The 15602-nt window shown below is 43.9% G+C and overlaps 1 protein-coding gene across 1 annotated transcript in view; it reads left to right on the top strand.

Annotated features, from left to right (window-relative positions):
• Positions 1–15602, top strand: part of CCDC30 (coiled-coil domain containing 30) — a 145734-nt gene that overhangs the window by 41446 nt on the left and 88686 nt on the right. Inside the window, exons 9-11 of the mRNA XM_038746187.1 lie at positions 4922–5020; positions 8337–8416; positions 8948–9140. Of these exons, the coding sequence (XP_038602115.1) occupies positions 4922–5020; positions 8337–8416; positions 8948–9140 (372 nt within the window). The remainder of the gene's footprint in view (positions 1–4921; positions 5021–8336; positions 8417–8947; positions 9141–15602) is intronic.

Below are 15602 nucleotides of genomic sequence, written 5' to 3'. Positions count from 1 at the left end.
GAACAGTGCTTTGCACATAGTAAGCGCTTAATAAATGCCACTAATAAAAAAATAAAAAAATAATAAACATATAGAGACGGTCCCTACCCAACAGTGGGCTCACAGTCTAGAAGGGGGAGACAGACAACAAAACAAAACATCTTAATAAAATAAAATAAATAAATAGAATATGTACAAGTAAAATAAATAAATAAATGGAGTAATAAATACGTACAAACATATATACAGGTGCTGTGGGGAGGGGAAGGAGGTAAGGCGGGGGGATGGAGAGGGGGAGGAATAAATCTGTAGGTATATCAAGAATTCGCATAGTATGCACAGGACTGTTGAAGATAGAAGTAAAATGCATAAAATACAGTATCAAGGGGAAAATGCCACTTTTCTAGGAAGTGTGGCCTAGTGGAAAAAGCTTAGTCTTGGGAGTTAGAGGACTGGGGTTCTCATTGCGGCTCTGCCACTTGTCTGCTGTGTGACCTTGGACAAGTCACTTCACTTCTCCGTGCCCCAGTTTCCCCATCTGTAACCTAGGGATTAAATACCCGTTCCCTTCCTACTTAGACTGTGAGTGCCACATGAGACAGAGACTTTGTCCAGTCTTCATATACTAAAACTACTCCAGTGCCGGGAGCCCGTTGTTGGGTGGGGACTGTCTCTATTTGTTGCTGAATTGTACTTTCCAAGCGCTTAGTACAGTGCCCTGCACACAGTAAGTGCTCAAGAAATACAACTGAATGACAGTGTTTGGTAATAATAATAATAATAATAATAATGGCATTTATTAAGCACTTACTATGTGCAAAGCACTGTTCTAAGCACTGACATTGTAAGTGTTTAACAAATACTACCATTATTATTGTTATTATCATTGTTATTGTGATTATTCACTATCAGTAAAAACGGGGAAAATCTGCAGTATAGAATGATTGAACACAGTGAAATTAAAGAAAAACTGAATCAATCAATGATCAATCAAATCAACTAATTGATTGATTGCAGAGGAGTCAAGAGGCCTTCCCCGATTATGCCGTCTTTTCTCCTACTCCCTCTCCCTTCTGTACCCTTTAAGCACTCGCTAGCCACCCACCCCTCAGCCCAGAAGCAGCATGGCCTGGTGGATAGAGTACGGCCCAGGGAGACAGCATGCCCTGGGTTCTAATCCTGCCCCCGCCACTTGTCTGCTGTATGACCTTGAGCAAGTCACTTCACTTCTCTGGGCCTCTCGTACCTCATCTGTAAAATGGGATAAAGACCGTGAGCCCCATGGGGGATAGGGACTGTGTCCAACCCAATTTGCTTGTAAGCACCCCAGCTCTTAGTACAGTGCCGGCACGTAGTAAGCACTTAACAAATATCATCATTCATTCATTCATTGTCGTATTTATTGAGCGCTTACTGTGTGCAGAGCACTGGACTAAGCGCTTGGGAAGTCCAAGTTGGCATCATATAGAGACGGTCCCTACCCAACAAGGGGCTCACAGTCTAGAAGGGGGAGACAGACAACAAAACAAAATATGTGGACAGGTGTCAAGTCATCGAATAAGTAGAAATAAAGCTAGATGCACATCATTAAGTAGAATAGTAAATATGTACAGGTAAAATAAATAGAGTAATAAATCTGTACAAACATATATACAGGTGCTGTGGGGAGGGGAAGGAGGTAGGGAAGGGAGGGAGGAGAGGAAAAGGGGGGCTCAGTCTGGGAAGGCCTCCTGGAGGAGGTGAGCTCTCAGTAGGGCTTTGAAGGGAGGATCAGGTTTATTATCAGGATTATGATCAGTAATACCAACATAATGTACTTGGGAGAATACAATATAATGATATAGGAGACACATTCCCTGCCCACAGTGAGTTTACAGTCTAGAGGGGGAAACAGACTTTAATATAAACAAATATAAACAAATGTACATAAGTGCTGTGGGGCTGGTGGAGGGGGAAGATTAAGGGGAGCAGATCAGGGTGACACAGAAGGAAGTAGAAGAAAAAGAAAAGAGGGTTTAGTCAGGGAAGGCCTCTTGAAGGAGATGTGTCTTCAATAAGAGTTTGAAGCGAGGGAGAGTAATTGTCCGTCGGATACGAAGAGGGAGGGCGTTCCAGGCCGGAGGCAGAACGTGGGTGGGAGGTTCATTCATTCATTCAGTCGTATTTATTGAGCGCTTACTGTGTGCAGAGCACTGGACTAAGCGCTTGGGAAGTACAAGTTGGCAACATATACAGACGGTCCCTACCCAACAATGGGCTCTCAGTCTAGAAGGGGGAGACAGACAACGAAGCAAAACATGTGAACAGGTGACGTCATCAGAATAAATAGAAGTAAAGCTAGATGGACATAATAAAAATAAATAAAATAGTAAATATGTACAAGTAAAATAAATAGAGTAATAAATCTGTACAAACATATATACAGGTGCTGTGGGGAGGGGAAGGAGGTAGGACAGGGGGATGGGGAGGGGGAGAGGACTGTCACTTGTCCGCTGTGTGACCTTGGGAAAGTCACTTCACCTCTCTGGGCCTCAGTTACCTCATCTGAGGGACTGTGAGCCCCATGTGGGACAAGGACTGTGTCCACCCTGATTTGCTTGTATCCACCCACTGCTTAGTACAGTGCCTGGCACATAGCAAGCGCTTAACAAATACCGTTATCATTCTGGTCATTATTATTAATAATTATTATATAGAGGGGGAGGGAGTTCACTCACCCGCTTCTGAGCATTCTGGTGATCTCTGTTTATTTGCTCGGTCATCACGGTCAGCTCAGAGATCTGCTGCTGCGGGTCTGGGACTAGATCGGCCCCGTAAGAATAATAGGTTGGCAGCGAGACGGACGAGATCTAGGTGAATTGAGGAAGTTAGCATGAGAGGAGTGAAGTGTGTGATCTGAGCTGTAGTAGAAGAGTTAGCGAGGTGAGGTAGGATGAGGCAAGGTGATGGACTGCTTTAAAGCCCACGGTAAGGAGTTTTTCTTCGATGCGGTGGTGGATGGGCGATCACTGGAGTTTCTTGAGGAGTGGGGAAACATGGCCTGAACGTTTGGGTAGAAAAATGACCCAGGCAGCAGAGAGAGGTATGGACTGGAGGGAGGAGAGACAGGAGACTGGGTGGTCTGCAAGGAGGCTGGTCCAGTAATTAAGGCGGGATACGATAAGTGCTTGGATTAACGTGGCAGCAGTTTGGATGGAGAGGAAAGGGCCGATTTTAGCGATGCTCTGAAGGCCAAACCGACAGGGCTAGCGATGGATTGAATATGTGGGTTGAATGAGCGAGAGGAGTCTTGTCCTGTCAGGAGCCTTACAAGTCAACTTGTACTTCCCAAGCACTTAGTACAGTGCTCTGCACACGATTGAATGTATATATGTTTGTACATATTTATTACTCTATTTATTTATTTATTTTACTTGTACATATCTGTTCTATTTATTTTATTTTGTTAGTATGTTTGGTTTTGTTCTCTGTCTTCCCCTTTTAGACTGTGAGCCCACGGTTGGGTAGGGACTGTCTCTATATGTTGCCAATTTGTACTTCCCAAGCACTTAGTACAGTGCTCTGCACATAGTAAGCGCTCAATAAATACGATTGATGATGATGATGATGATTGAATGAATGAATGAATGAGTCAAGGAGAATGCCAAGGTTACAGGCTTGTGAGACAGGAAGGATGGTGACGGGATGGGAAAATCAGGGGAAGGAGACGGGGTTTGGGTGGGAAGATCAGGAGTTCTGTTTCAGTCACGTTAAGTTTGAGGTGACGGCGGGACCTCCAAGTAGAGAATGCCTTGAAGGCAGAGGAAATGCGAGGCTGCAGGGAGGAAGAGGGATCATCAGGGCCGGAGATGTAGATTTGGGAATCATCCACATAAAGGTGGTAGTTGAAGTCGTGGGAGTGAATGAGTTCTCCAAGGGAGTGGGGGTAGGTGGAGATTAGAAGGGGACCCAGAACTTGAAGGACTCCCACAATTAGGGGGTGGGAGGCAGAGGAGGAGCCCGCTAAAGAGACTGAGAATGAGCGGCCAGAGAGATAGGAGGAGAACCAGGACCTGAGTTGTACTTCCCAAGTGCTTAGTACAGTGCTCTGCACACAGTAAGCGCTCAATAAATACGCTTGAATGAGTGAACCAGGAGAGGACAGAGGCAGTGAAGACCGAGGTTGGATAATGTTCCCAGAAGAGGGTGGTCGACCACGTCAACGGCAGCTTCGAGGTCGAGGAAGGCTAAGGTGGACTAGAGGCCATTGGATTTGGCAAGAAGGAGATCATTGGTGATCTTTAAGAGGGTGGAGAGAAAACACACGTGAGAATTAGATGTAGCCCCCGATACTGCTTAGAAAGCAGAAAACCTCACTGCCCGTGGTTTTCCGCCAAAAGTCATCTAATCCCACCACCTACACAACACAAGGGTTAGAAGGACATGGTGGATAATCAATCAATCAATCGTATTTATTGAGCCCTTACTATGTGCAGTAGAGAGGCAGATTCAAGGGAGTGAACCCATTCTTTGGGAACGTGATAGACAGAAACGTGACTCCAAAGTGCAGTGTGTAGTTTTCTGCGCTGGACGTGGCTTCTGAAAGCGGTAGAACCTTTGGGTTTTCATGTCAGGCAGCCATGTCGTTGATAAGATGCTCTTATTTGGTACTTGGATGCCTCCAAGGTGGTTTGTTTTCATCGTGTAGTTTAATGAGTGAGAGTAAATATTTAGCACACTAAATTCAGAATATCGTTTTCGCTGTTTTCAGTGGGAACTGGATGACTCGGTACCGTTTTGAAATACTTCTAGTTCTAGTTTTAATTTGTTCCTACTTTTAGATTCTGTGCCTGTTTGGCCGTAGTTTGAATTCATCTGTCATGTATCCTTGCTTGTTTGTGTCGATTTTGGTTTGATTTTGGAGAACTGAGATATCCACGGGGAAGTCGTTTTTCTATTTCAGGTTACGAAACTTAAAGAAGAAATTTCTAAGTACCAGGAGAATGAGAAAGCTGGACTCCTCTTTCCCAGGCAGAATGCAAGTCCTGAACACACAATGCAGGTATTTTTAACAAGAGAACGTACCATTTTTTGAACAATGGGAGACTTATGGTGCGACAGAGCCGGCAAGGGAAACATCTGTTCTAATGGTGTGTACAATCAACCAGTCGTATTTATTTGAGCGCTTACTATGTGCAGAGCACTGTACTAAGCACTTGGGAGAGTACAATATAACAGAGTTGGTAGATATGTCCCCTGCTCTCCAGGAGCTTACAGTCTAAAGGGGTAGATATTAATATAAAGAAGTAAATTATGGCTATAATAATAATAATAATAATGATAATAATGACATTCATTAAGCGCTTACTATGTGCCAAGCACTTTTCTAAGCGCCGGGGTGGTTACAAGGTGATCATGTTGTCCCACGGGGGCTCACAGTGTTAATCCCCAAGTTAAGTGACTTGCCTGAAGTCACACAGCTGACAATTGGCGGAGCTGGGATTTGAACCCATGACCTCTGACTCCAAAGCCCGGGCTCTTTCCACTGATCCACGCTACTTCTGCTGTGGGGCCGAGGGAGGGATGAATAAAGGGTGAAAATCCAAATACACTCCTAGTGGAATGTGGTCTGCTGGCCAGGAATTTCATTCCACAGCCCCTTCTGAGATTCCGTGATTTAAAACATTCCTACTGTAACCGGCAAGATTAAGATTTGAAATGATGCCACAATTTTAAAAATCACCCCGTAACCAGCAAGTTTAGAATTTGAAGTGATTTTCACAAGTCGAAGAAGAGGTTATAAATAATTTGTTGAGTGCTTACTGAGTGCAGAGCACTGTACTAGGTGCTTGGGAGAATACAATACAACAGCGTAAACGGACACACAAAAGTGATAAGATGATAAATTCCTCTAATTAAAGACTAAGGAACTATCGATCAAGTAGTCTAGAAAAAAATGTATTCTTGATTATGATTCAATAATAATAATAATAATGATGATGGCGTTTGTTAAGCGCTTACTATGTGCAAAGCACTGTTCTAAGCGCTGGGGGAATACAGGGTGATCAGGTTGTCCCACGTGGGGCTCCCAGTCTTCATCCCCATTTTACGGATGAGGGAACTGAGGCCCAGAGAAGTGAAGTGACTTGCCCAAGGTCACACAGCTGACAATTGGCAACAGCCTGGGCTAGTAAGAAAAGCACGGGCCCGAGAGTCAGAGGACCTGAGTTCTAATTCCAGCTCCACCATGTACCTGCTGTGTGACCTTGGGCAATCACTTAACTTCTCTGGGCCTCTGTTCCCTCATCTACAAAATAGAGATTCAGTACCTGATTCATACTTAGACTGTGAGCTCCAGATAGGACATTCATTCATTCATTCATTCAATTGTATTTATTGAGCACTTACTGTGTGCAAAGCACTGTACTAAGCGCTTGGGAAGTCCAAGTTGGCAACACATAGAGACGGTCCCTACCCAAAAATGGGCTCACAGTCTAGGAGGGGGAGACAGACAACAAAACAAAACATGTGGACAGGTGTCAAGTCATCACAGTAGATAGAAATAAAGCTAGATGCACATCATTAACAGAATAAATAGAATAGTAGATATGTACAAGTAAAATAGAGTAATAAATCTGTACAAACATATATACAGGTGCTGTGGGGAGGGGAAGGAGGTAGGGCGGGGGGATTCTTTCAATCGTATTTATTGAGCGCTTACTGTGTGCAGAGCACTGTACTAAGCGCTTGGGAAGTCCAAGTCGGCAACACATAGAGACGGTCCCTACCCAGCAGCGGGTTCACAGTCTAGAAGGGGGAGACAGACAACAAAACAAGACGTATTAACAAAATAAAATAAGTAGAATAAATATGCACAAATAAAATGAAGGAATAGAGTAATAAATCTGTACAAACATATATACATATAAACAGGTGCTGTGGGGAGGGGAAGGAGGTAGAAGGGGGGGATGGAGAGGGGAAGGACTGTTCTAACTCCTAACCCTGGTGAGACTTAAGAGTACTGAAAAAGAAAGGCACTGACCTTTTTCGTATGAAGGCGACAACCCTATGGCGATATCTGTATGCGTATCTATAAATAATATATTCTAAATGATCTATTTACATTAATGTGTCTCCCCACCAGACTGTAAGCTCACTGTGGGCAACGAACATCTACCAACTCTTCATGTGGTGTAGCAGGGAAGCAGCATGGCGTAGTGGCTAGAGCACGCGCCTGAGAGTCAGAAGGTTATGGGTTCTAATGCCAGCTCTGCCACGTGTCTTCTGTGTGTCCTTGGGCATGTCACTTCACTTCTCTGGGCCTCAGTTACCTCATCTCCTCCGGGGGGGATGGGGAGGAGGAGAGGACAAAGGGGGCTCAGTCTGGGAAGGCCTCGACTTGCCTACTGTGTGACCTTGGACAAGTCCTTACACTTCTCTGGGCCTCAGTTCCCTCATCTGTAAAATGGGGATGAAGACTGGGAGCCCCACGTGGGACAACCTGATCACCTTGCATCTATCTCAGCGCTTAGAACAGTGCTTGGCACATAGTAAGTGCTTAACAAATACCATTATTATTATTACTGGGACTCTGAGGACCTGGGTTCTAATCATTCATCATTCAATCATACTTATGGAGTGCTTTCTAATCCCACCTCTGCCCTCTGCCACTGTCTGCTGTATGACCTTGGGCAAGTCACTGTATTCATTCATTCAATCGTATGATTATCTTGTATCTACTGCAGCGCTTAGTACAGCGCTTGACACGTGATAAGCACGTAACAAATATTATTAATTGTTGTGAAAATAATAATAAACATCATTAAATCCCAGTGAGACAAAGATAATTGCTAACAAATTATAGAAAAAAAAGTATATTGGGAAAAAAATACAGCACACGGAGTTAGATACACACACATAGGAGAAAGGATGGAGTCCGTTTCCAGGAAGTACCTGAGTTTCTAGCAAGAAGGAAAATAAAAAATCGCAGAGCATTCATTCTCCATACTAGATGGCAGATTAGAATACTCTTTCTCGTGACCTTTTATGAGGGAATTTGGCTCTTTGGAAACGAATCAATGAAGTATTTATAAGTTCAGGTGTAACTTCTGGCAGTCAGGCAGGAATCAGACCTGGAGTTTAGAGCTGAAAGATCATCACTGTCAAATGCTATTCCAGATTTTTGAGAGGGATTAGTATTTAGAGAAATATGCTTGTACTTCCCAAGCGCTTAGTACAGTGCTCTGCACACAGTAAGCGCTCAATAAATACGATTGAATGAATGAGTGAATGCTGAGTCCTTGAAAATACAGAGGACTCTGTTCGTATTGATGACAACTTGTGCTGTCATGATATTACCTTATTATTTTTTTTGGTAGGATAAAAAGAACCAAGAAGGAAAGTGCTTTTCATGTGAAGCAGACCCAAATCAACACAGCCATGAAATCCTTCATAAGAGGTGAGCTCCGTGGCACGAATTACCACTGCAGCCGTAATTAAAAACCAACAGAATTCCCATTGCAACCATGTTAAACCATGTTCTCCCCCTTTTGGACTGTGAGCCCACTGTTGGGTAGGGACTGTCTCTATATGTTGCCAATTTGTACTTCCCAAGCGCTTAGTACAGTGCTCTGCACATAGTAAGCGCTCAATAAATACGATTGATGATGATGTTAAAAAAAAATGAACAGGAGCCATTTTCCCCAAAATCTCACGCCGAAAAGGGTTGTTGTAGTAAGTGCTTAATAAATATCACTATTATTGTTATTATTATTAATAATAATAATAATTCTGCTTAAGGACAAGAAGGAGGTGGGGAATTCCCCTCAATTTGGGCCCCTGGGCTGCTACCCCAGAAGCTTTCAGCCAAGGAGGATGTGCTGAAAAGGATAATGGAGGTACCAGTCTGAAAGAAATAGGCTTTTGTGGTTGGGGAAAGTCTTGTTTGTGATAAGGTTCCCCTGTGTGGTTCCCCCATATTTTGTTTTAGGTGTCAGAAGGCAATCGAAGAACGAGAGTGCCGGAACGCCGAGCTCCTTTATAAGCTCCAAAAGCTTCAACGGGAACATGAAGATCTGGTGGAACGGAATGAAGAGTTAGAGTCCGTTCTGGGAGAGACTCAGTGCCAAACCAAAGAGGAGAGAGAATATTTTGAATGTGAAACTGAAAGACTTCAAAGGAAGGTATGTCCGAAAAACTAGAATACACAGATTATTTTGACTTCATCAATGGCCGTTTTCATACCTGCGCAGACGTCTGCACATATATTTCTTTTTTTAAGCGCTTATTATGTGGCAGACACTGTACTAAGACAGGGGTAGATACAAGGTAATCGGGTTGGACACAGTACCTGTCCCACGTGGGGCTCACAGTCTTAATCCCCATTTTACCGATGAGGTAACTGAGGCCCATTCATTCATTCAATCGTATTTATTGAGTGCTTACTATTTGCAGGGCACTGTACTAAGCGCTTGGGAAGTACAAGTCGGCAACATACAGAGATGGTCCCCACCCAACAACGGGCTCACAGTCTAGAAGGGGGAGACAGAAAACAAAATGAAACATGTGGATAGGTGTCAAAATCATCAGAACAGATAGAATTAAAGCTGCATGCACATCATTAACACAATAAATAGAATAGTAAATATGTACAAGTAAAATAAATAGAGTAATAAATCTGTACAAATATATATACAAGTGCTGTGGGGAGCGGAAGGAGGTAGGGCTGGGGGGATGGGGAGGAGGAGAGGAAAAACGTATTTATTACTCTATTTTATTTGTACATGTTTAATCTAATTATTTTATTTTGTTAATATGTTTCGTTTTGTTCTCTGTCTCCCCCTTCTAGACTGTGAGCCCACTGTTGGGTAGGGACCGTCTCTCTATGTTGCCAACTTGTACTTCCCAAGGGCTTGGTACAATGCTCTGCACAAAGTAAGCGCTCAATAAATACGATTGATTGATTGATTGATTGATTGGGTAGGGACTGTCTCTCTATGTTGCCAACTTGTACTTCCCAAGCGCTTAGTACAGAACTCTGCACACAGTAAGCGCTCAATAAATACGACTGAATGAATGAAAAAGGGGGCTCAGTCTGGCCCAGAGAAGTGAAGTGACCTGCCCAAGGCCACACAGCAGACAAGCGGTGGAGCCTGGATTAGAACCCATCACCTTCTGATTCTCGGGCCCGTGCTCTAGCCCCTGGACCCCGCTGCTCCATTCACGCAGGTCCTTTCGTCCGACAAATCTAAAAATATCGACTGCCATTTTAATGGGAAAATAACTGGTGGGCCTGGGATCATCAATCGTATTTATTGAGCACACTTACTGTGTGCAGAGCACTGTACTAAGCGCTTGGGAAGTACAAATTGGCAACATATAGAGACAGTCCCTACCCAACAGTGGGCTCACAGTCTAAAAGACTGGGATGTTGGTTTCAACTTTTGGCTCAGCCGTCGGCCGGGTCGAATAACTTTGAGCGGGCCTCCCGCCCTCTTTGGGCCTCCCACCAAACCTCTGGACAGGTCGTCAGTGTGAATGAAAATGAAACTAAGGAGATCTCAAAATCCGTAGAATTAGTTACGCGACCCCCCGAGCCCGCCATCGACCCCCGGCCCACGTCATCCCCCAGGCCTGGAATGCCCTCCCTCTGCCCCTCCGCCAAGCTAGCTCTCTTCCTCCCTTCAAGGCCCTACTGAGAGCTCACCTCCTCCAGGAGGCCTTCCCAGACTGAGCCCCTTCCTTCCTCTCCCCCTCGTCCCCCTCTCCATCCCCCCATCTTACCTCCTTTCCTTCCCTTCCCCACAGCACCTGTATATATGTATATATGTTTGTACATATTTATTACTCTATTTATTTATTTTACTTGTACATATCTATTCTATTTATTTTCTTTTGTTAGTATGTTTGGTTTTGTTCTCTGTCTCCCCCTTTTAGACTGTGAGCCCACTGTTGGGTAGGGACTGTCTCTAGATGTTGCCAACTTGTACTTCCGAAGCGCTTAGTACAGTGCTCTGCACACAGTAAGCGCTCAGTAAATACGATTGATGATGATGATGATGATGACAGGGATAACATCTCTATCTAAAAATGTCATCAACCTCCACGGGGCCGGAAAGACGAGAAGCGACGTGGCCTACTTGTGGAAAGAGCACAAACCTGGGAGACAGAGAGCCTTCGTTCTGTTCCCTCCTCTGCCACTTGCCTGTTGTGTGACCTTGGACAAGTCACTGGATTTCCCCTTACCTCAGTTTTCTTGCCTGTGAAATGGAGATAATAATAATAATGGTATTTGTTAAGCGCTTACTATGTGCAAAGCGCTGTACCCACCCTCCCTTCTACTTAGCATGGGATCCCCGGATGTTACGGGGACTTTATCTGACCTTTATCTGACCCCATATGTAGCACAGTGCTTGGCACATAGTAAGCGCTGAACAAACACCACAGATGGTACGATGGCTATTTATTATTTAGCGATGTGGGTTTTTTTTTTCTTTTGGAGTCTCTTAGTGGCATCATAGCCTTCAGCATCAGGTGGCTATTACAGAAATCACTCATTGTGAGTAGGGTGTGTGTGTCTATATTATTCATTCAATGATATTTATTGAGCACTTACTGTGTGCAGAGCACTGTACTAAGTGCTTGGAAAGTACAATACAATAATAAAGACATTCCCTGCCCGCAACGGGTTTACAGTCTTGGGGGTGGCGGGAGACAGACATCAGAACAAGTAAACAGGCATCAGTATAAACAGAATTATAGATCTACACATAAGTGCTGTGGGGAGGGGAAGAGGGGAAAGAGCAAAACGAGTGAATCAAGGTGAAGCAGAAGGGAAGGGGAGCCGAGGAGAAGGGGAACCAAATATCCGGGGGGTAGAAAATCAATCAATCAATCAATGTCGTATTTATTGAGTGCTTACTGTGTGCAGAGCACTGTACTAAGCGCTTGGGAAATCCAAGTTGGCAACATATACAGTCCCTACCCAACAGTGGGCTCACAGTCTAAAAGGGGGAGACAGAGAACAAAACCAAACATACTAACAAAATAAAATAAATAAATAGGAAAGAGAGCAGAGGCACGTGGGAGCCCATAAAGTGGGAGTGGGAGTCTATATTATATGGTACTCTCCCAAGCGCTTAGTAGGGTGCTCTGCAAACATGAAACGGTCAATAAATACCATTGATTGATTGACGTCCACCACTCGGCCCGGGCCAAGATTGTTAGGAGTGTGTGCGGAACACTGAAAACATAAAGTTTTGAGCTGTTATGTACTGCCTCCTGAGCAGTTGGTGTCCATGGTAGGCCTCAAAACTCTCCTTCCCCCCTGCCCCTTGTCTGCTGAAAGGATTCATGCTTCTTTAACCACAGTTTACTGATTATTCTCCTCCCCAGCTATCTATTTGCATTCTTTCCCTTCCTTTTGCCGAGTTTTCTTCCTCTGTCTTGTCTCCCTTCCTAAAAATATCCAGCGATCCTCCTTGGCGATCGCTGAATATAAATATATTGTCTTTTTGTAGCACAGATTATCTTATTTATTTTTTACCCCCCCACATTTTTATCTGGCTGGCCGTCACACCAGGGTAACTGTTGTAATGGGCTTGGAGGGAGGGCTTAGCACAGTAATCAAGTTGCCCGAATGAGAAGAGGGGCATTTCGAAGTAGACTTGGGGAAGAAAAAAGTCAAAAAAAGTCCCCTGGGTAGAATAGGGGAAAATCGGTCCTGCCTAATAAACAGTTTACAGATTATTCTCCTCCACAGCTATCTATTTGCATTCTTTCCCTTCCTTTTGCCGAGTTTTCTTCCTCTGTCTTTTCTCCCTTCCTAAAAATATCCAGCGATCCTCCTTGGCGATCGCTGAATATAAATAGATTGTCTTTTTGTAGCACAGGTTGTCTCATTTATTTTTTTTCCCCCCACATTTTTATCTGTCTGGCCGTCACACCAGGGTAACTGTTGTAGTGGGCTTGGAGGGAGGGTTTAGCACAGTAATCAAGATGCCCGAATGAGAAGAGGAGCATTTTGAACTAGACTTGGGGAAGAAAAACGTCAAAAAAAGTCACGTGGGTAGAATAGGGGAAAATCAGTTCCGCCTAATAAACAGTTTACAGATTATTCTCCTCCACAGCTATCTATTTGCATTCTTTCCCTTCCTTTTCCCGAGTTTTCTTCCTCTGTCTTTTCTCCCTTCCTAAAAATATCCAGCGATCCTCCTTGGCGATCGCTGAATATAAATGTATTGTCTTTTTGTAGCACAGGTTGTCTCATTTATTTTTTTTTCCCCCACATTTTTATCTGTATGGCTGTCACACCAGGGTAACTGTTGTAGTGGGCTTGGAGGGAGGGTTTAGCACAGTAATCAAGATGCCCGAATGAGAAGAGGAGCATTTCGAACAAGGCTTGGGGAAGAAAAAAGTCAAAAAAAGTCACCTGGGTAGAGTAGGGGAAAATCGGTCCTGCCTAATAAACAGTTTACAGATTATTCTCCTCCACAGCTATCTATTTGCATTCTTTCCCTTCCTTTTGCCGAGTTTTCTTCCTCTGTCTTTTCTCCCTTCCTAAAAATATCCAGCGATCCTCCTTGGCGATCGCTGAATATAAATATATTGTCTTTTTGTAGCACAGGTTGTCTCATTTATTGTTTTTCCCCCCATATTGTTATCTGTCCGGCCGTCGCACCAGGGTAACTGTTGTAGTGGGCTTGAAGGGAGGGTTTAGCACAGTAATCAAGTTGCCCGAATGAGAAGAGGAGCATTTCGAACTAGGCTTGGGGAGGAAAAAAGTCAAAAAAAGTCACCTGGGTAGAGTAGGGGAAAATCGGTCCCACCTAATAAACAGCTTTTGTCTATGCACTCTCCTACTAAAATACAGGATTAATGAATAGACCCTCCTCTGTCCCCAGAAACTTTCGAGAATCAGCAAGGCCCAGTGATAATATCAGGAAAACTTAACTTTAATATAGCATTCCAAATTGCTAGCGTCTGATTAACTTTCCCGCACACATTCCTAGGCTGCAATTTAGTTCAGCTCAAACCTCCAAATAAAATCCTGAAAAATTCCTCACGTTCTTCTTTTAATGAGGCCTCATGAGGTCCAGAGTTATTCCTTGGCCGTGTATTATATAATATGCCTTAGCTTCTGCTCATTATAATCCAGTTCTCACAGTAGAACGTTCTTATATCGAATTTTCTCCTGGATTTTCAATCACATTTTATTAAAACTAAAAAGGAGAATGAAAGAGAATGGCAGCTTTTATTCATTCATTCATTCACTCAGTGGTATTTATTTAGCGCTTACTGTGTGCAAAGCATTGTACTAAGCCCTTGGGAGAGTATACTATAACAATAAACAGACACATTCCCTGCCCACAAGCCCAAAAAGGCAAGAGCACGGACCTGGGTTCTAATCCCAGCTTTGCCATTTGCTGTGTGACTTGGGACAAGTCACTTGACTTCTCTGTGCCTCAGTCACCTCATCTGTGAAATGGAGATTAAGAGCCCAATGAGGGACAGGGGCTGTGTCCAACCCAATTATCTTGTATCCAACCCAGCACTTAGTACAGTGCTTAGCCCATAGTGAGCGCTTAACAAATACCACAGTTATTATTATTACTTTAAATAGTGTCGGACTTATCATGCTTTATTGTTCTTATACCTATACTGATGATCCTGTACCATTTCTGCCTCTTCAGGTTAGCAGGCCTTCAAAACAGGATAGCTTGTGGCATCCTAACCTCCTGGAAGTCTAAAACCAGGTAGGGGTTGGGGCTCGGTGGAAAGAGCCCGGGCTTTAGAGTCAGAGGTCATGGGTTCAAATCCTGCCTCCGCCACTTGTCAGCTGTGTGACTCTGGGCAAGTCACGTTACATCTCTGGGCCTCAGTTCCCTCATCTGTAAAATGAGGATTGAGACTGTGAGCCTCCCGTGGGACAACCTGGTCACCTTGTAACCTCCCCAGCGCTTAGAACAGTGCTTTGCACATAGTAAGCGCTTAACAAATGCCATCATTATTATTATTATTACTGCAGTGGCTACTACACTTAGGGAAAGTGACTGTTTGACTGAGTGACTGACAATAAATGACTGACTGACTGAATAAATGACTGAATGAGTAAATGCCTGATTAAATGACTGACTGAATGACTGACAATAAATGACTGAGTGACTGACTGACTGAGTGAATAACTGACACAAAATGACTGGTTTTTTTCCTCAGACTGAGCCCCCTCAATCAATCAATCATATTTATTGAGCGCTTACTGTGTGCAGAGCACTGTACTAAGCGCTTGGGAAGTACAAGTTGGCAACATATAGTGGGTTCCCTCCTTCCTCTCCCCCTCCCCATCCCCTCTGCCCTACCTCCTTCCCCTCCCCACAGCACCTGTATGTATGTTTGCACTGATCTATTATTCTATTTATTTTACTTGATGTATTTACTATTCTATTTATTTTAGTTTGTTAATATGTTTTGTTTTGTTGTCCGTCTCCCCCTTCTAGACCGTGAGCCCGCTGTTGGGTAGGGACCGTCTCTAGGTGTTGCCAACTTGGACTTCCCAAGCGCTTAGTACAGTGCTCTGCACACAGTAAGCGCTCAATAAATTTGATTGAATGAATGAAAGAATGAAAGGTCCCAAGGGATGGAACCTG

This window comes from Tachyglossus aculeatus, chromosome 5, assembly GCF_015852505.1.
Source record: "Tachyglossus aculeatus isolate mTacAcu1 chromosome 5, mTacAcu1.pri, whole genome shotgun sequence".
NCBI classification, from domain to species: Eukaryota; Metazoa; Chordata; class Mammalia; order Monotremata; family Tachyglossidae; genus Tachyglossus; species Tachyglossus aculeatus.
This window is presented reverse-complemented; position numbering and strand designations above follow the sequence as displayed.